The sequence below is a fragment of the Myotis myotis genome, unplaced genomic scaffold (genome assembly GCF_014108235.1).
Source record: "Myotis myotis isolate mMyoMyo1 unplaced genomic scaffold, mMyoMyo1.p scaffold_m19_p_10, whole genome shotgun sequence".
Classification (NCBI taxonomy): Eukaryota; Metazoa; Chordata; class Mammalia; order Chiroptera; family Vespertilionidae; genus Myotis; species Myotis myotis.
Window position 1 is genome coordinate 49,146,068 of NW_023416314.1, and position 27,327 is coordinate 49,173,394.

The 27,327-nt window shown below is 42.1% G+C and overlaps 1 protein-coding gene across 18 annotated transcripts in view; it reads left to right on the forward strand.

The window, feature by feature from the left end:
• The window catches only part of TEAD1 (TEA domain transcription factor 1), a 271,877-nt gene that overhangs the window by 89,233 nt on the left and 155,317 nt on the right, over nt 1-27,327 (forward strand). The window contains exon 1 of one of the 18 annotated variants that reach the window (XM_036325437.1): nt 530-4,451. The exons of the other annotated variants lie outside the window; for them this stretch is intronic. Within the exon in view, the coding sequence (XP_036181330.1) occupies nt 4,445-4,451 (7 nt within the window). The 5' untranslated portion in view covers nt 530-4,444. Of the gene's footprint in view, nt 1-529; nt 4,452-27,327 lie in introns of those variants that run through there. 18 annotated transcript variants of the gene reach the window in all.

Here is a 27,327-nt window from a genome sequence, read left to right on the forward strand (position 1 = left end):
CATTTAGCACAACACTCTCCAAATCCATCCATGCTGCCACAGAAGATAAAGATTTCCTTTTTTATGGCTGGGTAGTATTCCATTGTGCAAATTACCACAGCTTTTTTTTTTTTTTTTTTTTAACATATCTTTATTGATTTTTAGAGAAAGAGGAAGGGAGAGGAATAGAGAAATAGAAACATCAATGAGAGAGAAACATCATCAAGCGGCTGCCTCCTGCATGCCCTCCACTGGGGATCAGGCACACAACCCAGGCATGTGTTCTGACTTGGAATTGAATTGGTGACCTCTTGGTTCATGGGTCAATGCTCAACCACTGAGCCACACCGGCGGGGCTACCACACTTTTTTATCCATTCATCTACTGATGGACACTTGGACTCGTTCTAAATTTTGGCTATTGTAAATAATGCTGCAATAAACATAGGGGTGCATATATCTTTTGAATTAGTGTTTCAGGTTACTTCAGATATATTTCCAGAAGTGGGATCCCTGGGTCATAAGGCAGTTCCATTTTTAATTTTTTTAGGAACCTCCATACTGTTTCCCACAGTGGCTGCACCAGAAATGCCTGAGTGTGTGTCTGTGGCACCTGAAAACCCTGGTCTAGTTATGTAGTCACATATCTCCCATCATCAAACCACGGTAAGGACAGGAGATAACATTCATTGATTGCTTGCTTTAGAGAAGGAAAAGTGTAGCACTTCAAATCTTGGACTTTGAAATTGATATGAATCCTGGCCCTGCCATTTGTTGATATCAGATGTTGGGCAAGTTGCTTTTCTTTTGTGTGCCTCCATTTCCTCCATTGCAAAAGGGATTTAAATAGAGCCTGTTTCAGTGGATCAATATAAGAATTAAAACTAATTGTGATCTAGGACCTCCCCTACCACATTTGAGTGGTGTCTGATATACAATGAGAGCTATACAAGTATTTATGAACTAAAAACAAGAGGTGTTCTCTGCCATGGACTGAATTAAAGGCTTTACATATAATTTCCATCTAATGCTCCCAACAACATTTCGAGGTGTGAGTTATAATCCCCACCTTGTAGATGAGGAAGCTGAGGCTAAGATGGGTAAAGTGGCTTGCAGGTGACCAGCATAAATGGTAGAGCTGGAAAGTTGCAAATCCAGGCCTGTCTAACTCCAAAACCTGGGCTCTTTCCACTGTGCTTTCATCCTTCCTTAGTATAACATTAAACATTAATTCAGCAAGTAGGTATTGAGCGCCGCCTACATTTCAGCCCAGTGCTAGGGGTTGTCAACTGGACAGACATGGTCCCTGCCCTCGGGGAGCCATCACAAGTTCATTTGCAGGAAACACTGACCTGAGGTCAGGGCTGTGTGCCAGAGCTTTCTGGGAAGTCTGAGGGCCCTTTGAAGATGGTCACCTTCTACTTAGTCTTTTGCAGCCTATTCTTGGCCACTGATGTCCAAGGCACCTGGCCCAATGCTGGCAGGAAGAATGCTTCTCAACTAACACAGCAGGAGGATCCTGGATCACAAGGCTGGCCCTGATGGTGGCCAGGAAGCTGTCTGGAAGATGCTGGTGCCCTAGGATCCTGCTGGCAGGCTGGGCAGAATGATGGCTGGCCTTTTTCTTAGTGGGTGTCTTCAGGGTCCTTGCTTAGCACAGCTCTAGGGATGCCCCCTTTCTTGCTGGGATTCCAGGCCTTCTGGTAAGCCCTGGAGAGCTGAGGTGTGAGGACTAGAGGAAGGCATCTCTGGGCCAGCCTTCTCCAATTGCTGCCCTGAGACCAGCCATCCAGGGAAGCACAGAACTTGGAATTGCCTCTTTGCTTACTTCACACAAGCACAAGACAGATTAGGGAAGGGGGCCATTTTAGTGAGGTGATGGCAGAACAGACAAGGGACATCAGGTGTGAGTGTGCACTAGTTAATCAGTGTAGGCAAAGGGACAGACATCTGATCTGGAGAACTGTTCAAGGAAATGCAGGTTGTTCCTTTGTAAGACAGTGGGCTATCATGACGTAGCTTTGAGGACCAGGAAGGTGATCTATGTCTGTGGAGGCCCTAGAGGTCCTGATACGGAAATGTCTGTACCATCCGAGTCCTGTAGGATCTCCAGGCCTTGAAAGTGCCCATTGGGGACTGAGATGAAGTTGTTCTTTCCATTTCTCTATCCGAACATCATGTGGCATCTTTGATTTCCTCTCTTGGTCTGACCTGTGTGTCATGGCATTATTTCAAGTGAATTGGCCAAAAATATGAAGCACAAAGAACTGTACCCTTAGAACAGGTTGGAACCTCTATAAGGCAGGGATCCCATCCGGCTGTCTTGTGGGACATAGAAAGTGTCAGCAATGTTTCTTAAATATATGAATACATGAACCATTGGCTAAAACAAAAGAAGGTGAATAAATAAGCCTCTATACCCTAGGGCCTCTACTGTTGAAGGAACTGGCTAGAAAGAGAGGAAGAAAAAGAGAAAGATGTTTGTATTTTAATGGTCTTTCCAGATTGGGAAGGAGGAAACCCTGGCTTTTGCTATGTGTGTTGGAAAAAGTTAGCTCAAGAGGTAGGAAAGATTTTTGCCCAAATAGGCACAGTAGTAGAACAAGGGTTAATTCTGGAATCTTAAGCACAGATGAGTAATGAGGGATTTTGAAATAGTTTGGTTCCTGTGAGAAGAGCAAAGCCAACGTCATCAGCATTTTGATTGAGAAGTTGAATGTGTGGGGGCCATGCAGAGGTTTATACACAAGGTGTGAGCCCTTGTGCAATCCAGGTTAAAAAAAAATAGCTAATTAGGATGGCTCAAGAATTGGTCATATGGGAGAAAGAGGAAAGGATGTTAAATTATTACCGAGTTATGCTTTCCAACAGCTTTGCTGTGGCAGTGGGTGAGCTCTGGGACTGAAGAAGACATGGGTTCATAAATCATTCATTGAGGGCCTGCACTGTGCTTTGACTGTAGTGGGGACAATAGATAAAAAATAATGAAAATAACTGACCTGTTTGACCAGTTATATGTGCTAGGCATTTTCTCTTTGCTTTAGAATGTGATGTCTGTTTGTTCCTCATAACAACCCAATGACATAGATACTGTGATTATCCCCATTTTACAGCTAAGGAAGCTGAGGTGCACCAAGGTCAAGTTACTTTCTCAAGGTCACACAATAAGTAAGTGGTGGAGCTGACATTTGAAACCAAGCCAGTCAGTACACTAACTATAATACTGACATTTAAGGAAGTATATTCTGTACCAGAGATATACACAGCTTAGTGGTAGGGCAACTCAAAGTGAGATTATTTATGATTTGGAAATGCACAAGTATGTATTTAAGAATGCAAGAGCATAGAAGAGAGACAAATGTGTCTGAGCTAACTTTGAATTGGAAAAGGCCACTAAGTGTTGTTGTTGTTGTTTTCTTTTTTAAACTTACTTTGCATATAGACCTGTTTGCAAATCTATAGAAAGTTGTGGATCTTTTCTGCAGACAAATGTATATTTATGTATAGTTGTAAGATGTTAGGTGCTTTCTGGAGCCCAGATTCAGACTTGTTACTTTGGATAGAGAGAGAAGGGAAAAGCATTCAAGCCTAAAGGAACAGTGTGAAAAAGGCACAGAGTTCAAAAGGGCACAGCTTTGGTGCTCTCAGAAATGAGCTTGTATGTGGAGGAGGATGATAGATGAGCCTGGAAATGTGGGCTGCTCTGCATCCTGGAGGGCCTTGAATGCCTCCTCCTGGTGTCTGGTGCTCATTTGAGAACAAAGGGAAGGGAAACTATTACTATTTTTTTTTTTTTTTTTTTTTTTAAGGAGACAGCTGTGACTCAGCCTGTGTTTTACAAAGCCAGCTCTGAAAGTGGGAAGACAAGTTAGATGGCTATTGCAGTAGTTCAGTGGGAGAAGATGAGACCTAACCACGGTATTGGCAATGTTGGTGGGGGAAGTTTCAGAGATAGAGCCAATAGAAGTGGCTGACTGGATCTAGTTTGTGAAAGAGGAGGAGGAGTTGAAGATGATTTCAGGGTTCTGCTTCTGGGCAGTAGGGAGGATGGAGGGACTATTAAATGAAATGGGGAGTGGAGACAGGAGAAGCAGGTTTGTTGAGAGGAAAGGCGTGAAGAGTTGAGTTTTGTCATGTGCTTGAGGTACTGGGTCGCCATCCAGATGAAGATGACCTGTTGAAGTTATAGTTTAGGGCTCACCATCAGAGAAGTGATTCCTGAAGCTGTGAGAGTGAGTGATATGGCCTGCGAAGGACAGGCTCACAGTGTCTCCTGATAAAACTGGCATAGATTTTAAATGGAATGTCTGTAACCCTGGGAGAGTAAAGAGACTGCCTTTTTAAGAAGAAGGAAGACACATCAGTGGTTCCCAAGACCGACCATCGTCAGCAGAAGCTTTTGAGAAGCTTAAAAAAAAAAGACAAAGCAGAATGGACGCAAACAAATTGAGTCAGACTCTGGGAGTATGTATGGTATGGGAATCTCTATTTCTAAAAGCTTGGTGGGTAGTTTGAGCGATCCGCCCAGTTTGAGAGCCATTGGGCTAGCGTACAGCCTAGGTCCAAGAGAATAGGACCACATTTTTAGATTTAGAACAAATGAGCAGAGTGTGAGACTAACATTTGAAGCAGTCTTTACAGGATTTGAGTACAGGAAATGAACTACATTATTCAGTGTATACCCCTTCTGTACCAAGAGGGAACATTACCATGTCCACTCTTTGGAGAGATTTGGCCACTCAGGGAAGGAGCCATGAGATTGTCATAAAAAGTTAAAGGAAGACTTATTTTAGGACAGAGCAGAGACTTGGCCATTTGGTTCGTAGGGCAGAAAATTTTATGAATTGAGGATATGTTTGATGGAAGAAAACCCAGGAGAAACTTCAAAAGGAGTAAGGTTTTTTTTTTTTTTTTGTGTGTGTGTGTGTGTGTGTGTGTATGTATTCTGACGCATAATCATATGAGTAGAGGGTTCAGGGAGGGACTAATAATTGCTTTCTTCAGATGAGGACTAATGTCATGTAGGACGAGGTGGGTCGTGGGCTTTTGAAAAATACGGTAAGCTTAGTAGAGATTTGTGGGGGAATGGAATATCCATGGACAGGGTGAGTAAAAGAATTGCTGAGCAGTGCAGCAATCTTATGCACATTTCCCTGATTCTACTTGCACTCGTGAATATGCGTGTGTGTGTGTGTGTGTGTGTGTGTGTGTGTGTGTGTGTCAAGTTCTAAACAGTGATGTCACATATGTAGGTTCAGGTATCCACCACCACAGTGAGGATATAGAACAGTCCCAATATCACAAGATCCTAACCATACCCACACTATCCTATTCCCTCCCACCCCCACCTTTTCCCTAACTCCTGGCAACCATTAATTGATGCTCTGTTTCTAAAGTGTCATTTAAAACATTTATAATAATAAAAGAGTAATACGCTAATTAGACCGGACGTCCTTCTTTCCAGACCAAGCCACAGTGGGTGGGGACCAAGGCCCTTGCACGAATTTCGTGCATTGGGCCTCTAGTGTTGTATAATGGAATTATACAGTATGTAACCTTTTGGGATGGCTTTTTCCTTCCATTCAGCATAATTCCCTGGAGATTCATTCAGGTTGTTGAATATATCAATATTTGTTCCTTTTTATTGTTGGGTAGTAGTCCACACACACACACACACACACATACATATGCACACTGCAGTGTGTTTAACCATTTACCTGGGCAAATGGGCTGATTCCACTTTTTGGCCATAAAATTAAGCTATTATGACCATTGATTTACAGATTTTGTGATAACATAACTTTTATTTCTGGGGGATAAATGTCCAGGAGTGCAGTTGCTAGGTCATATCATAGTTGTGCCTTTAGTTTTTTATTAACTGCTAAACTGTTTTCCAGAGCATCTGTACCATTTTATATTCTCACCTGCAATCTAGATTCTCTGCACCCTGATCAGCATTTGGTATTGTCACTGTTGTTTATTTTAGCCTTTCTGATTGCTGTGTGGTGATATCTCATGTGGTTTTAATGTAAATTTCCTTAATGACTAATGATGTGGAACATCTTTTCATGTGCTTATTTGCTACCTGTATATTCACTTCAGTGAAATGTCTGTTGGTGTCTTTTATCTAATTTTCTAATTGGATTATTTATACTTTTACTGTTGAGCTTAGGGAGTTCTTTATTCTCACATATATAGTTCACAGATATTTTCTCCTTGTCTGTTGCTTATCTTTTCATCTTCTTCACATGGGCTCCCATAGAGTAAAAGTTTTTAATTTTTATGAGATCCAGTTGATTAATTTTCCCTTTTATGGATTGTACTTTTGGTGTCAGATCTAAGAACTCATTGCCTAGTCCTAGATTCTGCAGATTTTCTCCTATGTTTTATTCTAAGAGGTTCATAGTTTTCTTTTTTACATTTGATCCATTTGGAATTAATTTTTGTTTAAGGTAGAGAGTGTAACTTTTGGGGGAGGGGAGCCCATTGGCATGGTTATGTGATATATATATATATATATATATATATATATATATATATTCAGAGGATTAGGGTTTATTCATATTTTGACAGTTGTCAAGGCTTGGGACCTGAGGCACTAAGTTCCTAGTGAGTATATTTCTGCACCAATCTAGGAGCGGAGAGGGACAAGGTGAAGCTGGAGGGGCTGGTAATTCATGGTGTGTGTTGCTCAGAGTCTTTGCAGTGTTTGGAGTAGGCAGCAGAACAGGAGGTTGTGGTCATGCACGGGAGAGGCAGCAGCTGAGATTAGAGGTGGGGAGGTTTCAGGTGATGAGTTTCGAGGTGTGGCCACAAATGTGGACAACTGATATGAACGTGGGCGATGGCCACTGGAGAAGAGGAAGTAAAACACTGAGGCTCATCAGCATTGAGTTGAATAACCACTGATGTTGAAGTTCACCGTAGTCAAGTGTGAATTTGTAAATAAACATACCAAAGTAACCAGATGTTGGGGAATTTCTTTGTGGAGAATATGACCCCATGGATGTGAACGGAAAGAATTAGGTATAAGTGAATGGTATGGGCCTCGTGAAAAGCAGGTGGCAGGGATAGAAGGAACACTGGGTCACAAAACAATTTCAACCTTCCCTACCTCCCATTTCCCAAATTCTTTGACTAGTCCAAAACTGCTATACCAATTTGGGAAGTATCTTTGGGCAGCCATGTAAACTCTGCGTGTGTAGCATGGAGTGAGGAAATCAACATATTTCTCCCCACCTCTCAGTAGTGTTGAGAGAAAATACTACAATTGTATATAAGAAAGTGCTTTGCACTGAAATCTAAAAAGAATGCTTTTGTGAGGGTATGCCCTTTGGGGACATGCCTGTTGGAAAGGCAGGGAAGACTATTTGGGAGTTGTCACTTAGGGAGGAAGCTTCCCTTTCCCGGTAGAAGGGTGTTTGGTCAAGGGATGGATTGAACTGACCCCAGCCCACATCCTTTCAGGGTTTCTGCCAAAGAAGGGGTTGGAGAGGGGAGATCGAGGGCCAGCTTGTCTGCGTCAGAGTCACAGATGATGACGGAGGGGACCTGTTGACTGACAGAGAATCAGCTGGCCTCAGGACTGTGGCTCTCCCTGACATCCAAGGTTAGGAGGCAGTGGACAGACTCTGGCTCCGCAGCACAGCCCTGGATTCCAACACCATCTCTCTGTTCTTTTCCTGCTGACTTCCACTTCCAGAGCTTCAGCTCCACGCTCCCTGGTAGCTGTGGTCTTGCATTTCACTTGAAAGCTCGTCTCTGTCTCTAATTCCTTCTTGTTATTTACTTGCATCCCATTGCATTGATAGTGTTTAAAGTGGTCGTTTTAATAATAATAATAACTATTATGATGATGATGATGATGGTGTTCTGTTGACCTCTGCAGTAGAGGTGCTATCTTAGAGAACCTTCAGCTTGATAAATTTAAACATATAGATGTATTGTATGGTTAGGATTGTAGAAAAAAATCTGAAGGAATTTACAACATTGACAAAGTGGTTGCTGCAGGCATTGTAGGCAATTCATTCCTTTTCTGTTATATGTTTCTGTATTAATAAGAGTTTTTTTTATAGTGAACATATGTTACTTTTGGAATCGGAGGGGACAAATTATATTATGGTTATTTTTTCCCTCTGATTCTGAGTAAGGAGTACTCATTAAAGAAAAATGTGGAAAATACCGAGACTTAGAAGCAAACCATATTGCCTGGGTTCACTTTGGTGTGTTCACTAGGAGTTTATGGAGGAGGGGAGCTACCGCAGGGTCATGGTGGGCAGGAGGGTGGTGTTGGGGAGAAGTCCATGCCAGCAAGCTCTCTTGTCCACGTATGGGTCGCCCAGGCAGCGATCTTGGGGGACAGGTGGTCAGAGAGTGCTGGGGCTGGGAAGCAGGACAGGGTGTTCTTATTATAGGTTTTAGGACATCGGTCGGGAGTTCAACAGGTGCCCTGGCCAGTTGGATCTGTCAGTCAGCTGTCCAGACTAACAGTGGCATTATTCATGTATTATGGTAAAATGGGGATGGGAGAGAGAGAGAGGAAAGCATTGAAATCCATTTTTTCAATGTCCACATGCTCACAGCAAAGTGCCACACCAGAATTAACAGGGATTAACATGCCACATCTCTGCTGAGCTAGTATTTGTCATTTCACTTGTACTTATGAGGGTTGGGGGCCCTCTTTTTAAAAAATGTTGGTAGGTTTTTTTGATGTCCATGTTAATCTCTGTAACAGATTTCTGGTGAGTAAGATTCCTGCCATTGACTTTGGGCAGAGGTGGGTGGCTTTCAGTGTATGAATATAATCTGGAGACATTATGGGTGTGCAGTAAATTTTTGTTATATTATAATTAATTTGGTTTATTTGCTTGATATTTACCTGCTATGCATACATTGCAGATTATTTGGTCTGCTCACCTTCTCTTCTCTCAAATGCTTCACTTCTAGGTAAATAATAAAATCAAGTTGGTTCTTCAAAGCCCATATAGCTGTTTCTTTAAAGCCTCTTTCTGTATCAGTATACTTCCTTCTCCTTCTTAGCCTTTTAGAACACAGTCTGAAAGGTGTGACAATGAAACCTGCTGCCTAGGACATTTAGTTTATTTAAAAAATTTTTTAAATTGAATTACAGCTTTTCTTCACAGCCAGTGAAATTGGTCATTAGCTGAAAATTTCCATAGACATTGTTCCTTTTGCAAAGGCCAGGGGAACTTTTAGGCTACCTTAAAAGAAATGCTCTGGGGGAAATGTAATTGATCATCCCATAGCTTTGCAGCATCCAGGGTAATAGTTAACATATGTTAATAAGCTGAGTTGTGGGTTTTCCCCCCCAGCCATTTACAAAGGTCCTAATTACTCACTCCATGCCCGCCCTCTTCCCTGGGTCTGCCTCTGTGCTCTGTGATTTGCTTGCTATTGTGTTGAGACAGGCTTTGGCAACTGTCTCTTAGATGAATGGTTCTATTACAAACACAGTAGCTTCCATGATAGCTTAGAAGAGATTGTTGTTTATGACTGCTTTTATTGAGAGAGGTTTGGTGCACATTAATGTCTCGATAAAGACATTTGTACCTATATTAGTAAAAGTAGCCACAGCCTTAAACATATTTGATTGTGAAGAAGGTATCGGGGCTGATGACATGCCATATGTGAGGTATCGGATTGCATGTTTATTCAACTGTTACTGCAATCTCTGTACTCGGATGTGCCTTTGTATTTGCTGTCTCACAGCAACACACAGAATGCAATGGCGATACGATCCTGATTATGAAAGATGCTATTTGGGTTACTTGGATAGTAAGCCACATGCATTAGGAAGCATTCTCTCAGTCCCCATGTGTCCTGAGACAACCATGAACAGTTGTTAGGTGAAGGGAATTGCCAGGTGGGATGACGACAAGCATTGGGATAAGAGCCTTTTGAGATGGCCAAATCTTTGTAAGGCTTGGACTAACCAGGGCAGGCTTTGTGACAGGGAATCAAAATAATAATAATAATAATAATAATAATAATAATAATAATAAAAATATCCAGTTTTTACAGTATTTCAGGTACTTATGTTCTAAACACTTAACATCATTTAAACCTTGTTCCAAATCTTATAAATAGCTGTTATTAATCCCATATCACAGATGAGGAAACGAAGGCCCAGAAAGGTTATGTAAATTGCCCAGGGTCACACAACTAGTAATTTCTGGAGTCAGGATATGAGCCCCTGCCATTTTGGCTCCAGCACTGAAGCTCTGAACCATTTTCCATTGCCTCCTGGTTGTGACAGAACTGTAACCTGAGGGTCTCTAGACTCGATGTCTCTGTGTTGCTGCCTAGCTAGTATAGAAGAGAGTTTTTGGTTCCAAGTAAAGAATGTAAAAGGGAAAATGGGCTTACTTGGTGTCTGGGGCACTCTTCACTCTGTCTTCTGCCTGGTAAACTCCTACTGGTCCTTCAGGACCCTGGAAAAAATACCCCTTTTCTCTGAAGCCTACCTTTATCTCCATAGGTTGAGTTCGTTGCTCTCTCTTTTGTGTTTCCATCACACATTATTTAACCATCTGTCAAAATGCTCTTCAGATTCTTTAAATGTATGTGTTTGTGTCTCTGTCCCCTTCAAAGGCAGTGCTGTGACTTTGGATGTCTGTAGCTCTAGTCCTAGGCACAGTACCTGGCATACATTTGACCCTCAAAAAAAAAAAATGTTGAATTAGGCGAAGTTGCTAGTGAGAATAATTCCATCTTTTATCTCTAGAAGGTTTTCTTGCCCATATTCTTACTGTTGTCACATTTATAACATAATAATGAAATGATGCAACAATTACAATTTTATAGATAAGAAACTGAGGCACAGAGCTCAGTAAGTTTTCTGTTAGGACATTTTATTTTGAGGAACCTCCTTGTGAAGCAGAACTTAGGGTAGAACCAATAGCATCTCACTCCCATGTATATACTTTCTATTTTAGCCATATTGACCGTGTGCTGACACATGAATGAGAACAGTTTATTTTAGTTTATAATTTTATGTCAGTATCACAGTGATTCTGCCCAAATGGAACATTCAGTGGCTATAAAGGATTGCTGAGCTCAATTTGGTTATTGTGGTAACTGAACTTACCATCCTCCCGTCCCTGATTTGATAAGCTTATTTGAGATGTCTCTAAATGGTGTGCAAGGCTGACTCTGGGTTTAGTGTTAGCTGTCTGAACAGCTGATGATCCACCACTGTTTATTCCAGGATGACATTGTTGATCCTGAATGATTCACTTAAGTGGAAAAACGCACTAAATATTATTGTGGGGTTCAGAAGATGTTAAGGCAGATCACCATTCCTTTATGACCGGGTCACAAAATCTGGTTAGTGTAGATTTAACCTGCCGCTATTCTGTTTAGTGGCTGATTTATATGGGGGTTTATCAATTAGCCTGTAGGAGTAAGTTCATCATGATGATTAAGGGCATAAGGTCAGGAGTGAGATCTGTCTGGGTTTTAATCCTGACTCTGCCACTTGACTAGATGTATAACCATGGGAAAGTTAATATTCCTTAATCTCCCTTTTCTCATTTAATAAATGGGGCTAATATTAGTACCCATCTCAAAAGTTGGATATGAGGATTGAATGAGATAATGCATTAAAATGCTTCACATGCCCAGCTCATTTTTTTGAGAGCAATATTACCCTAACAGCGAAGCCTGAAAAAGACGTCACCAAAAAACTATAGACCAAAATCTCTTACAAATATAGATGCAAAATTCTCAACAATATACTCACAGGCCAGATCCTGCAACATATGAAAAGGATCACACACTATGACCAAGTGGTATCTGTCCCAGGAATGCAAGGTTAGTTTAAAATCTGAAATTAATTAACATATCATATCAATAGAATTAAAGAATCAAAATAGCCAAAAGAAACTTGAAAAAGAAGAACAAAGTTAGAGGATTCAACTCATACTTCCTGACTTCAAAACATACTACAAAGCTAAAGAGTCTGAATCAAAATAGTGTGGAACTAGTATAAAGTTAGACAGACATATACATCAATGGAATAGAATCAAGAGTCTAGAAATAAAGCCTTAAACTTATAGTCAATTGATTTCCAACAAATGTGCCAAGATAATTCAGGGGGTGAGGGCGGCATTATCTTTTCAACAAATGGTGCTGGGACTATTGGATATCCACATACAAAAAATGAAGTTGGACCCCTTTCTCACATACTACACCAGAATGAACTAAAATGGATCATAGACATAAATGTAAGAGCTAAAATTATAAAACTCTAGAAGAAAGGAATACGTCTTTAAAGTCTTGTCAGCTATGACACCAAAAGCATAAGTAATGAAAGTAAAAATAGGTAAATTGATACTTTTTTTAAAATTACAAACTTTTATGCTTCAAGGGATACCATCAAGAAAATAAAAGACAACAAGAAAAGAATAAGACAACCCAGAAAATAGGAAAGAAGTTTTTTCAAATCTTAAATTTGACTAGGGACTTATATCAAGAATATATAAAGAACTCTTAGAACTCTAACAGGAAAACAAATAACCCAACTAAAAAGTAGGCAAAGCATCTGAACAGACTTTGTTTCAAGGAAGATATACGAGAGGCCAAATAAGCAAATGCTAAGATGCTCAGCATCCTTAGGCATCAGGGAAATTCAAATTAAAGCCACTTCATGTCTGCTAGGATAGGTAAAAAGACTGACAATAGTAGGTATTGCTATGGATGTGGAGGAATGGGAACCCTCATACATTACTGGTGCGAATATGAAATGACACAGCCTCACAGAAAAACAATCTCGCAGTTCCTCAGAAGATTCAACATAGAATTATCATAAGACCAGACTGTTCTACTCCTAGGTCTAAAACAAAGAGAAATGAAAATAGATGTCTCTACAAAAACATGTACATCACTATTCAGAGCAGCATTATTCATAATAGTTGAAAAGTGTAAGCACCCCAAATGTCCATCAGCTGATGACTGCATAAATAAAATGTGGCATATTCATACAATAGATTATTATTATTTGGCGTTAAAAAGGAATGAAGTACTAATACATACTATAACATGAGCAACTCTTGAAAACATTATACTAACTGAAAGAAGACAGTCACAAGACTACATATAGTCTGATTCCATTTATGTGAAATGCCCAGAATAAGCCAATCCTTAACACAGAAAACAGTTGAGTGGTAACTTACAACTGGAGGGTTTGAGAGAAATTGGAGAGTAACTGATAATGGGTATGGGGTTGGTTTTGTATTGGGATGATTAATATGTTCTAAATTGGTTGTGGTGATGCTTATACAGCTCTGTGACTAAATTTAAGAAATACTTTAAAGGAGTGAATTATATGATATATGAATTACATATCAATAAAGCTGATCTGTTTCTATCTATCTATCTATCTCTCTATCTATCTACTTAGCATTCTATCAGGCCCATTGAAAGTAGTGAATAAATGTTAGCTAGCATTGTAATCATAACCCTCTTTATTCACTTTTATAGTAGTAAAGACGGAATGAGGAAAATACTGAGATAGTAGGTGAACATACCAATTAAATCAGATACCAGGTGATAGAGAAGATGGAAGCTCTGGGCTAGGAGCTGAATGCTGATTGAGGAAAGCTAATGTAAAGGTTAACTGAAGTTATATCAAGTACCTGGTACCCAAGAACGTGAAGGAAATCTGAATTTAGTTGCCCTTAAAAAATGTGGTTGAACTTGGGTCTAGGGATCTAGATGTCACTAAACCAGATGTTTTTTACAAAAGAATAATCACCAGGGTTTTTGTCTGTAGGAGTCATTAAGCCAGGTGTGTGTGTGTGTGTGTGTGTGTGTGTGTGTGTGTGTGTGTTTTCTTTTCAAATCACAGTAAGTATGACACAAAGACCAGGGTTTTAGTTCTGGTTCTATATTTTTTTTTCTAGGCAGTTTTGGGGAAACTCAGCTCCCACTATCAGCCCAAGGCAGACAGTTTTGTTCTTGCAGCATGTATTTCGGGGGCCTGAATATTTGAACCCCTCAAAAGGAGAATGCCAGAGCCCAGCCCTCATACTCTGAAAGTGAGTCCTTGCAGAAGCTTTGCATCAGCACCGTGCTGGTGATCATCGGTTTCTCCTTTAGAGGTTGGAAGTCATGTGCCAACTATGGCAAATTTCTCTGCCAAGGTGCATTAATTTGCTAATATATCTCACAGTATTTTTTCCAAGGATCTACCTGTGTAGGGAATTTCCCATTTCAGTGTCGAGGAAAACCACGTGAGCTGCTTTTCAAAGGTTTAGGCCACACACTGGCACCTATGGTCACATGGTACTGAATGGTGGAGCCAGGACACAGCCCTGAATATCTGACTGCTAAGACCGTCCACTCTTAGTCTTCACCTCGGCTCAGGAGTGGACAAAGTAGAGGAGGAAGAGGCTAAAGGCAGAAAAGTGTGACAATACACATGTATGTGCTCAGGATCAGTAAGGAGTCTGGGAGAGCTCGAGTATGGGTGCTTAAAGGATGGATGCATTGGAGTGGCGTGGGAGCTCCGAAAGGTAGAATGAAGGACTATGTTGTAACAGTGACATTTGAACACTAGAGATCAAATGTAAGTAGCATGTTCCCAGGGGCAGGGTGGGGTGGGAGTCCTTGTTTTTAGGCAATACTAGTACAACTAGTGTTTGAGGAGAATTATTCTGGAGGCCTGATGACACATAAGGAGGCTGAGATCGCTGCAGTACGCCTGGCAGAAGCGGAGGAGAGCTTGAATTAGGTCAGAGGCTGTGGGAGTGACCAGGAGGAGACGGAATGGGAAAGGTATTCTAGATCAGTATGTTAGTGATCAGGTATTGAGATGAGATACATCAGAGATTAGAAGGCTCTGTAGGGTTTGGGAAGGGAAGAGATAGTTTCATCTGTGTGACAGCTGTGCATTTATAGAGAGAGGAAGTTGTATGGCAGAGAACAGGTTTTAAGGGGTGGGACTGGAGTCATGAGTTTGAGTTGTACGGACTTTGTAGGGCTTTAGGACTCTTCTTGGGGAAGGGATAGCAGGCACCTGGATATTCAGCATTCTAGGTTGAGAACAGTTTGGAAGGTAACATCTCTGGGTTTGGAGTTGAGACTTGGAAGTGGATGAGACTGTCCAGGAGACAGAGAGAGAAAAGGCAAAGAAAAAGGAACGCTAAGGGGAGCACCCACTTGAGACATTAAGAGCCAATATCTCAAACCTCAACTCATGCTTATGTGAACATCTTGGTAAGCATCTTGCATGCCACATGACACCTTATAAGTGCTGGGGCCGGGGAGCCTGAATTCCTGCATTTTTACTATACTGAGCATGCCGGAATATTTAAGTTTGTCTCTTGGCCATGTGTTGATGGAAGCATGGATGCTTTTCTTGTAGGTTAATGGGGTGCTGAATGTCCTGGCATGTTCTACTCTGTGGCTCCCTAGGGTGAGTTAATGGGCCACACCGTGATTCTAGTTTAGCTGCTTCCTTTTCCTTAAGCCAAATCTGGTCTGGGTCTGAAGTGTGATTTCCTTCCTTCCAGGCTCCCCAGGAGTTTTGCTGAGCTCCCTTCAGCGGTTGCAGTTGTAAAGCATCAGCCACCCTGTTAATTGTAGCTCCCGCAGCTGAGAAGTGCACACTCAGTGTGCAATGGATAAAAGTGACAAGCTGCCTGGAACCCTTGGTGGTCATGTAGGTTTTGGGAGAGCTTGGGGGATCCAGCCCCTGTTCAAAATTTGCTTCAGCTTGTTCTATTGGGGTTGAGAAGACTGGAGAAAACCCAGAGATAGTAGGCATGACTTGTCAGAAGAAGCAGGGCCTGCCCGCTCTGTGTTAGATCAAAGACTGACTTTTCAGTCATTTGACACCTAATGTGAGGATGCTTCTGAGCCAGGGCTAGGCTCCTGGTGGCCTGTGCCCGGGGACCGTGGGGAACGTGTGGGCCTGCATGTGCTCTGTGACAAGATCTCTGCCAGCTGCTCTCTTACAATTCAGAGCTGGAGGGATCTGGAAGGATCAGCCTGGCCTCCTCGGTTTTCACATTGGAAGCTGCTGCCCACAGATGCCCTTTTCCTGGTTCCAGTTCTGGGGGCAAGCCGGCCTGCCTTGATCTCAGTTGCTCCTGCACTGCTCTTTCCTCCTGTTTCATAGGTTTTGGACTCCAGGGTGCAGAGGTCATTCCCAGTTTGGCTTGTGACTGGGCTGACCATACACTTTAATGTTCAAACTAAGACATGTTGGAGAGTAAAATGGAGCAACAGCTAATAATAACATCAGGAAAACAGAACTAAACTGGGACCCTTTAGGCAAAGCAGAATATTATTATCTTTCTACCTGAGCCTTCACTTTGGGCTCAATTTTTACCTCTACCCAGGTGGTCCTGTCCAACCCCAATTCCCCAGATTCTGTGACCCACATGACTTTGGTGCCAGAAACTTACAGATTTGGGACCTTTGAGATTTGGTGTCTAGACAACAGAAACCTCAGGGATCTTCCATATTGGAAGGATCAGGAAGTTTTGGGATAACAAAGGGAAGCTTATATCTGAAAATCCATGACTGTTTAGAACCTAGATTTAAGAACTTTGATTTTCAGTGCATAGTTATGGGTATGTCAGAATTTGTGTATTTTTATTCTAAGCACTAAATTGTTTTCATGTGTATTCAGTCTTCTCTTGAGTGTAGCATAAAGTAGCCTCCTGGTAACATACAAATAATGAGAGAGACACCCTGCTCTGAATCTGTGGCTCTATGGAGAGCTCAGAAACACAGCTGCATGGTCTTCTGACCCAGAAGTGGAGGGGGAGTCCAAGGCTCTGGGCTCCACACCTGAGTGAGGGGAGAAGCGGAATGAGTGGCCTGTTTATGTTGTGTCTGTATGGTTTCCACAGTCTCAAAGGAGGGTGGGAGGGAGCAGGAGCATCAGAGCTTCTCTGAGGCCAAGCCATATGGATGGAGATTTAGGAAACAAAGGCATTCCTTTTCTAGAGTAGAGGAGGTGGATGTGAGAGCTCAGTCGGTGGTGTTCTCAGCCTGCACTGGCCCAATTTTCTACCCAAAGATGGCAGAATCCGGGTCACCGCTGGGCCTCAACAAAATGGTCTGAGGAAAGGAAATGGCTTCTCACTTGGTCATATGATTATGTCCTCTGACCTTAGCCGCGGCGCCCGCCGCCACCCCCCCCCCCCCCCCCCCCCGCCTCCAGCACCAGGTGACCTGGATGGCTTGGATTTGACCCTTTTCTCACTAGAGTTAGGAGTAGAGTTGCCAGATTTAGCAAACAAAAATACAGGATGCCAATTAAATTTGAATTGCATATAAAGAATAATTTTTTAGTATATCCCATGCTTTAGTTGTATTTTACATGGAAACTCTAGTAGGGACTGCTCAGGTTTTGCTTTCTAGAGTATGGCAGAACTATTCACGGTGCTACCTTCATTCAACAGATATTTATTGAATGTCAGATGCTGCTCTAGGCACTGAGTATACTGCAGTGAGCAGAAGCTGACAAGAGTTCCTGACCTCATGGAGCTCACAGCTAATGAGAGTGATAGACAGTAGGGAAGATAAATATGTTAGATGGTGAAAGTGGCAAAGAGGAAAATAAGGCAGAGAAAGGGGAGACAGGGAGGGTGTATCAGGAGGGTTCACACCTGAAGTAGGTGAGGGATTGAGGGAACAGGCCAGGCAGATGTTTGGGGAAGAGTGTTCCCGGCAGAGGATGGCATGCACATCAAAGCCCTTGTGTGCCTGGTGTGTCTGAAGAATGTGAGGGCCAGTGTGGGCCAGAGGGGTGTCAGCAAGGGGGGTAAATGTGGGAGATGAGCCAGCTAGGTCATGGGCACAGAGCTTATAGAGCCCGGGAAGCCTCTGTAAGGATTTTGGCTTTCACTCCGAATGGTAGGCCATTGGAGGCTATTGAACAGGGTAGAGCGTGGTCTGACCAGGTTTTTAAAAGGTCCCTGGCTGCTGGTGGAGAACATACTGAAAGCCAGCCTGGTGTCCAGCTCTCCCACCCTGTCCTCCGCGGTGGGCCATGGGGTGTGAGACATACACGCCACTTGGAATCAAAGGATGGTGTTACCTGGACACTACACTTTATAGGGTCTTTTCTCCGAACTTTGTCTTTTCCATTTTAGTAGGGAAATGTTCCTACTAAAGAAGCGGAGGAAGATGTTGTAATTACCTATTTATTTTTGCCGATCACTGTGTGCTATGCCTGGTTTGAGGGAAAATTCCTTACGGTTTGCTCTTAAGCTTTAGAGAGAATAGTGGCTTGCTGGATAAACTTATACACTTGGAGTTTCGGAACCTTCGGTGGATCAATTTTTGTTAAAGTAGAAGGAAGTTTGGGGATTTTTTTCTTTGGAATAATTTAAATGTAAATTATTGGAGAACTTGAAGAGTTTGAAAGCATGTCCTTCTCTTCTAATCTTTGAAAAGGAAAGAGTGAGCCAGCTATATAGTCTGGAACTTTCTCTGCTTCACCTGCATGAAGTTTTCTGATTTATTTATTTATTTATTTTTAGAAAGGTAACATTTTGCATTTATAATTCAACAATGTAAAAATTAAGGGATATATGCATTTTATTTTTAAAATACTTATATTCTTCTGAGAAAACTAATGAGCCTCTAAAAGCTTGGCTTGTACGATTATTATAAATGTCAGCAAATTTTGATGATGAAAGCTATAATTCTGAAGGGGTGGCAAATATTTTTCAAAAATCTTTGACAAGCCTTTTGACTTAGAAATGACATACTTGTAAATTAGCTTTGATAATATTATGAATAAATATTTAAATTTTCACATATAGTCATAAAATTTATTTGAAAGTACACAGAAATGAAACACTTTAAAAAATGTATAGTGCATACATTCCAAATGTGAAAACTGTTTTGCCAGAGGTGTGAGGAATATATTAAGACTGAGTCAATATTTACAGTAAGATATAAGCAGATTTTTTTGAGGAACTTTCTTGTGCTGGTTATATGCTGAGCGTGAAGAATACAGAATTGCAGAAGTGACCACTATATAAGTGGTATATGTGCTAACGCATAGGAATGTACATTGTGTAGTTAAAAGGAGAGCATTTTAGATTCAGCCTATTCTAGACTAGTGATTTTTAGCTGTTTTCTTAATCGGGGACTAAAATTCTGTGTAAACCACATTCATGTAATTGAGACCCCAACCATGATAAATAGAGATTTTTCCCAAGTCAGTTTAGAATTACAGTGTAGAAGTATATTCGTTTTAGAGTTAGAATGATCTAACATTACCACCTCTACCTGTATGCCCTTGATTTCTCTAAGCTCTAGTTTCCTCTCTGTAAAATGGGGGTAGTGAAACTTACCTTATGGGGTGTTCATGCCAATTAAATGAGGCGACATGTATCGGTTTCTCAGACAGTACTGGCACACGGTAAGCTCTGATGAGTGGTAGCTCATGTCATTCTTGGCAGTGCTTTTATTACTTCCTGATTGAGACTAGTCAATTTATATTATTTGATGATTTCCAGGGCTCCCCAAATTCAAGTTGTGAGTGTGCAGCTAACATCTTTTTTGATACCTTGAAAGAAGGGGAGTGGACAGGAGAGACTTTGGCTCAGAATAGGCGATAGGTAGGAACCCAAAATCCTGGTGAATGTGCTATTACACTTGACATCACCCTCCAGATGGCCATTCAGCAGGTTGATAATTAGCTTCAACAGACGCAAGCCGAGAGTCTCCTGGGCTGCTCTCTGCAGCGTGGATATGTAGCCAGAGGAACATGTGGCATCAGGAGGTCTGAGCCTGCTTGGGTTGTGCAGCAGGGCTCAGCTGGGCTGGTGGAGGTATTGCCCTGAGTTGGGCCCGCCTGAGTCTCAGCTGGTGCACAGACACTGTCCCTGCCTCGCAGGCTCTGAGGAGCAGACGTGCCCCTGTTGGGGGCTGTGGCCTCCAGCTGCTTTGCAGTCTCTGTTACCCCAGAGCAGTTCAAGCCCCTGCTCTGCTATTTAAATCCATCATCACTGGCAACTGCTTCCAGCCTGTGCAGAGGAGTGTGTATGTGCTACAGGTTTCAGCTCATTACCTCTGTGGGGGTCTGTCTGCTGGTGGGGTGAGCGAAGAGCCTGCACTGCGGCCTTCCTTTGCCAGCCCCAACCTTCCAGAGGCAGTGGCGGGGCCCAGTGTTTGGCTCTGCTGCCCCTGCAGTGCCTGCCCACCTCAGTGGACCTTTTTCCACAGCACAGCCAGAGCCTGGGGTTTTATTTTCTCCGGGTGTGATGGAGTGCTTGGACATCAAGGTTAAACGACTTTGGGCAAGTCAGCTTACCATTTGAGGTTTGTTTCCTCTATTAATAGACAGTGAACTTTTTAATATGTCATCTTTATCTCCATGTCCCTTCGACATATTAGGTGCTCAGTAAACAATAGATTAAATTTGAAAAAACTGGGGATATGTTGCCCACATTCCTGAGTAGTGTTGGGGAGGAAAGAACGTTTTTGAGGACTAAGGTGAGGGCTCCTTTTATTTCCCTAGGATCTGCTCCTTCCATATCCCCAATATGAAAGAAATTCAGAACTTAAAAAGAAGCACATTCAAACTTTTACTGACTTTGACAATGGATCTTAATAAACATCTCTTCAGAGGAGGTTTATAAATAGCCAAAAAGCACATGAAAAAGGTGCTCAACATCATTATCCGTTAGGGAAATACAAGTTAAAACCATGGATTCCTGGTCAGACAGAAGATTCTGGCAGTAATGGGATATCTCTGGAAGGTGCTGATAAGGGCCTTTTCAGTTTCAGGAGTGAGCAGGTCCTCCTAGAGGTTTCTTGTGACTGAGATACCTGATCAGCAGGCTTTTTCCTGGCTCTGACCAGCAGTGGGTTATAGGCGGGTGGGTGTGGGAATGGAACATCTTACATGTGTCTACAGAGTTGAGGAGTCAGTGATTATTAACCTCGAGGAGAGGGCCTCTTGACTGAGATTTGGGGCCAGTTTAAGCCAGTTCTCTAAGCAGTTATTTTCTTGCATTTGAGATATAAAATCATCCTACAATAAAATTATAATGGTGTAGGGGAAATGCTAGATGACTGGTAGGAAGGGCCCCCATGGGAGATCAGGCCGCAGGGTGACGGACGCCGGGCAAGTGCTCAGTACACTGCTCCAGGTGCACGGGGACACTTTGCGATCATTCGCTGATTAGAGAGTTGTTTGGTGAGTACAGAAATGGGACAAAAGCCAGGGAGTGTTTTTAAGGGAGATTTCCATTAAGCTTTATTTGGTAGATAAATAGTTCCTTTTTGCTCTAGGACATTTTCCCTCTATGCAACTATTGACCCCTCAAATGTTTGGGGGAGGAGCAGTTCTAAGGATATGACAAAAGTGACCAGAAAAGAGAAGGGGGAAAAAAAGCTTAAATTGTACTGTTCAGTACAATGACAAAAGTTTGGCCTAGACATAACAATATAGCCAAACCTGAAAACTTGTTGCTTTTATCTGTATATTGCTCTCTTTGATGTAAGTGTGTTTATATTCATGCCCTTGTGATGGTCACTGAAACGGAAACGGAATTGTTCTCAGGACCCACTGCCTTGCTCTATTAGAACAATGTAGTGGCTTTAGAACATCAGGCCTGGATATGCACAGCCTCGCTTTTAGCTGAGCAATTCTGGGCAAGTTTCTCAGCCGCTCTTTATCTTTAAATAGGGGCAGTTATATTGGACATGTGTGGTTGCTGTGAGGATTAAATGATATATATAGTAAAGCATAAATGCTCAAGTGTTATTTTTATTACCATATATAATTAATTATCTTATAGTGAAAATTACAATAGGGAATATTTAGATTTAAGACACATTTATTGTTTTTCTTCTGATTTTTAATGCTAGAAATAATTAAAAAGCATAAAAAGTGAAAATCAAATTCCATTCATCTGGAAATATTAATCGATTTAATATTTATAAATCTGATCAGTTTTTTCTATACTTATATACGCTTTATTTTATGTAATTGAAAATTGGGGTCATAATTTAGATTTTTGCATATCATTGAAAATCTATAAAATTATTTTTAAAAATTACTAGAATTGTGTGTGTATAATATTGTATTCAACCTGTTGCCCCCCCTTTTTTTAAGCAATTGAAGCAGTGTTTCCCTCCCATAAGTAACAGTGAATGCCCTTGAATAGTATATCTGATTATTCTTTTTTTTAAAATATTTTATTGATTTTTTTACAGAGAAGAAGGGAGAGGGAATAGAGAGTTAGAAACATCGATGAGAGAGAAACATCGATCAGCTGCCTCCTGCACACCCCCTACTGGGGATGTGCCCGCAGCCAAGGTACATGCCCTTGACTGGAATCGAACCTGGGATCCTTCAGTCCGCAGGCTGATGCTCTAGCCACTGAGCCAAACCGGTTAGGGCACCTGATTATTCTTTAGGACCAATTCCAGGAAGTGGAATGGCATGGTTAAAGTATAGACTATTTTCTTTAAGAGCTATGATAATATTGGCAAGTTACCTGTGTCCACCCCACTAAAAAGTAATAAGAATGCTCATTTTCCCCAATCCATAATCAGTGCTGGGTGTTTACGTTTTTAAATACCTTTGCTATTTTGATAGGCAGAAAATATCTTACTGTTAATGTGATTTGTATTTATGTGGTTACAGGTGAGCTTAAATAATTATATATGTTTATTTTATATTTCTTGCATACATTATCTATTTAGTATTTTCCTCACTTTTTTCATTAGAGTATTGTCTTAATAATTTGTAGAATGTTGAACCTTTTCATGTATGTTGCAGATATATTGAGCTTGGCATTATAGTTCTTTCTTTTTTATTTTTGAAAGCATTTTTAGATATTCACTGACATAGTAAGATTTTGTTGGGAAAAAGGCATACAGATTGTGGGATATGAACCCAAAGAGAACTATCCATAATGGCTTCTCATTGTTTCAGCCCCGTAATTGTCTGTGATGCAGTGGAGAGGTGGGGATCTTACTAAGAGGAGCACCAAACAGCTGGAGCTCACTTCTTCATTCTGGTTTTACTGCAACTATTCAGAAGCCCTTCCTCACTGACAAAGTCAGGACATAGGATATTCCTTGAGGATATCCCAGGAATAAGTGCAATTCATTGCTTTGGAGAACCAGTTTTGGATCACTACAGAGGTTATTGGAAGCAAACACTTCATTTTTATGGTTCTGGAGTAAAACGGCCATGACCTTTGGTCTATCCCAGTGGTCGGCAAACTCATTAGTCAACAGAGCCAAATATCAACAGTACAACGATTGAAATTTCTTTTGAGAGCCAAATTTTTTAAACTTAAACTATATAGGTAGGTACATTGTTATTAATTTAATTAGGGTACTCCTAAGGCTTAGGAAGGGCCACACTCAAGGGGCCAAAGAGCCACATGTGGCTCGCGAGCCGCAGTTTGCCGGCCATGTGCCTATCCCAATCCATCGTAAATGTTGCTTTGGCCAAATCTGATGGAAAACAGCTATGGGATGGTGGGAAGAGCTTGGAACCAGTAGCTCAAATCCTACCTCTTTTACTTATCAGGTCTGTGACCCTGCACAGATTACATAACGTTGTTTAGTCTCAATTTTCTGGGTTTGCTGTGTTGATAAAATGAATAACATACGTGATCCACTTGGCATGTCCTAAACACCCAGTAAATGCTTGCCAATTGTTTTCTCATTGCACCAAACCACGTGCTTCTCCAGGCCTGATCTATGCCATATCCGCCACTGTATCCACATAGTAGCCCATTAGTGATTATCTGATGCCCAAATGAATGGGGCTAAGCACAGCAGCTTAAATAAGTGCAGATTTACTCTGAAGAGTGAGAACTGACTTTTAAACATTCTTTGTATATTACTTTTATAAACAGATACAAAAGTATTAAAACACTTTATGGTGTTGGTGATTTTGGGTAATCAAGGAACACTGAATTGGGAGTGTCATGCATAATCTGGGGCCAGGCATCCCCCCCTTTCATATTGTGACAGGCCCTCTCTGGTTTAGGGCCAGGGCTGATGCAGTGGTGCAGAATGATCCTTTCCAGGTGGGCCCTGGAACCTTGAGTTTCCCCCTGTGCGGTCCTCACAGTGCCTGTCAGAACCTACTGGGCCAGAATGGGCTGCCGGGGCCCAGCCGGGCCTATAATTGTTCCCACTCAAGACAGAGCAGATCTGCTCCTGTAACCCACTGGGAGTGCCCAAGCAGGTGTGCAGACACATAATGGGCTCCGCGGGCTGTAGCAGAGGCCAGGTGCCGGAACACGTCTCTGAGCAGTTACTTTTCCTTGAAAGGGGATGCTCATCGCCAGGTGCTTTCCCTAGTACTTCTGACAAGAAGAGGAAATCTGTCTTGTCAGCGGTGCTGGCACCTTCCCCTGTAGCCCAATTCTGACAGCAGCCCCACAAGGGAGATGTTAGTGTGGCCTAGTATGAGTTTGCTAGAGCTGCGTAACAAGGGACCATAAACTGGGTGGCTTAAAATCATAGAAGTTTCTTGTCTCACAGTTTGGAGGCTATAAGTGTAAAATCAGGGTGTCTGCATGGCCCAGCTCTCTCGAGGCTCTAGGGAGAGTCTGTTTCACTTCTTCTAAGCTTTGGTGTCACCCCGTCAGTACTTGGTTTTCCTTGTCTAGTAGCTGCATCACTTTAGTCTCTGCTTCTGTTGTCATGGCTGGAGGTACTTGTTTTTGCAAGAGTATCAAGAACCTTTAGTACTGAGATTGAAGATTCTATCTGCTCAGAAACTGTGCAGGAAAGTTTACTTCAGGGAGTGCAGAATATCACAGCAAAGACAATCACACTGCATTACTCTCTCCCCCACCCCCCGCCCCGACTTTACCTCTTAAAATACTCAGTAAAGGGCAGGAATGTAGTTATTGAGCTTGGGAGCTTGGGGGAGCGTGAAAGATAGTATGGAACTATCACCTATCAGGCACTCAGTGTTTATTGAATTAAATTAAAACACACACACACACACACACACACACACACACACACACAGACCACATAGCTTGTCTCACTGACTTTTGTCATTTATAAGGAAGTCCTTGTGTTACTTGGGGGTACAAGGAAAAGTTGCTGAGGCAGAGGACTGCACAAGCACTTAAGACGTTTAGTAATTCTTGACATATCAATAAACATGAATAAGTTATTGGAAGCTTTGAGCCTAAGGTGTGAATAACCCATACCACCTACAGATGTATTTCTTGCAGTGGATTTTGTTGATGAGGGGAGGGACTGGTACTTTGGATGGTGACATCTTAGGTTTTAATCCTTCACCAAAATAGGCTTACAGAGGGAAGGTGACCGTGTTCAGAACACCTTGTCTCTGCTGTTCCCACAAACTCTGTTTCATCAGCCCTCCTCCTCCCAGGTGATTTTTTGGAAAGTTCTAGAGTGTGGGGAAAGTGCTCATTTCAGCTTGGGGTCTTGCTTTAGCATGCATTCAGTCCTGAGACCATAGCGCCCAGATGGTGGACACCTCCTCATGGACAGGTCTAGTGTTCTTTTCTCAGTCCTTGGAAGCCTTGACTTTTGTGCAGCATTTTGTATCCCTGATGCCCATCAACTCCTCCCCCCGCCCCCAGTCCTAAAAGTCTCCCCTCCCTGAACTCCATGAGCAGTCCTTACATCTTGGATACTTTCTGATCTTCTATTCCTGGCCTTTTTTCCTCCTCTGGGCTCTACCAAATGGTCATCTTCAAGGTTTTAGTCTCTTTCTCCTCTTCCTTGGAGTTCCCTCCACTCTGCAAGGGACTACCATTTTCCTTCCAGATGGATGCCCTTCTGTTTGCAAAACACTGCACACATTCAAAGTGGGTCCCACCTACTTCTCTTACTGGTTTACTGAATTCCTTTTTTTTGTGTCCCATCTGCTTTTCAAGCCCCTTGTCTTTGACGCTGCCTACCTAGTTAGCCCTACCATTAGATTAACCCTGTGGAATATTCTTTCAATCCTTGACTTCTGCATTCACCTTTGGGACACTTTTCACATGTCCATTTTTCCTCACCCTTCCCACCATCCAAATTCTGATTGCCTGATACCTGAATAAACCTCTAACCATGATATATATGCCAGAATCATATATAGTTTTTGTCAACAATGGGCCTCATATGCGACGGTGATCTCATAAGATTATACGGAGTTGAATTTCCTGTAAGAAACGGAACAATATCTGTGGGGCTTGACAATAGGTTCCTTCTCACTCACAGCACCTCAATTTTTAGTGCACAGATTACATCCCAATCAGCCACTGACCTGTTTCAGCTCAGAGGAGCCTGCCCCCCCTTCCTCTACTCCCCCCCCCCCCGTCCTCCTGCTCCCCTCCCCCGCAGCACTACACATTCAAATGCACTACAGCCCTCCTAGATCTAGCCCTCCTTCAGAGTACATGAAGTCTTTGTTGAGGATCTAAGATACTGTACAAGGACATAGGTCCACAGGAGCTACCTTAGCATTTACTAAACACCACTGCCACTTTAGTTAGAGCTTTCTGTGTCAGGTTGTAATGATGTAAAAGAACAGATACGTTTTATTTCTTCCATCAGTTCAGTGTTAGAGAGAGCCCTTTGTGCCAGTAGGGTTAATGGAACTGAAAGCAAATTTCCAAAGTCAAAGTATTGAGTGCTTAGTTCTATACCTTCTCTATGTTAAACACCCTCCTTTTTTAAAACGAATACCACAAAAGTCTCTTAATCTGATATGCAGTAATTAAAGTCACATTGCCATGACAATCCCCTACGTTTCGTTATCTCACCATCTTGATTTCTTATTCCTTCCGATCCTCAGGCCGACTTTCACTTTTCTGACAGTCACTATATGGCCATCTGTGCCCTACCAGCTAGTTTCTCCTGTATTTCCCATCAGTCCAGCCCACGTACCTGTTCTAGGAGCAGTATTGAGAGCTTCAGGGTTCTATTTCTGACCCTCTTGGAAGAAAGGGGGTGGGGCTTATGGGACAGTGTTTAGAAAGTCTACTGTACTGCCCTAGGCCTTCACATTCACCCACCACTCACTCACTGGCTCATCCAGAGCAACTTCCAGTCCTGCGAGCTCCAGAGTGCCCTATAGAGGTGTACCATTTTTTATCTTTTATGTCGCATTTTTACCGTATCTTTCCTGTGTTTAGATATGGTGAGGTGCACACACACCACTGTGTTACAATTACCTAGAGTATTTAGTGCAGGAATAAGCTGTAGAGGCTTGCAGCCTGGGAGCAATTGATGATACCGGATAGTCTGGGTGTGTAGTAGGCTAGGTCATCCAGGTTTGTGTAAGTGCCCTCTGCGATGCTCACACAATGACAGAATCGCTTAAGGATGCATTTCTCAGGACATATCCTTGTCA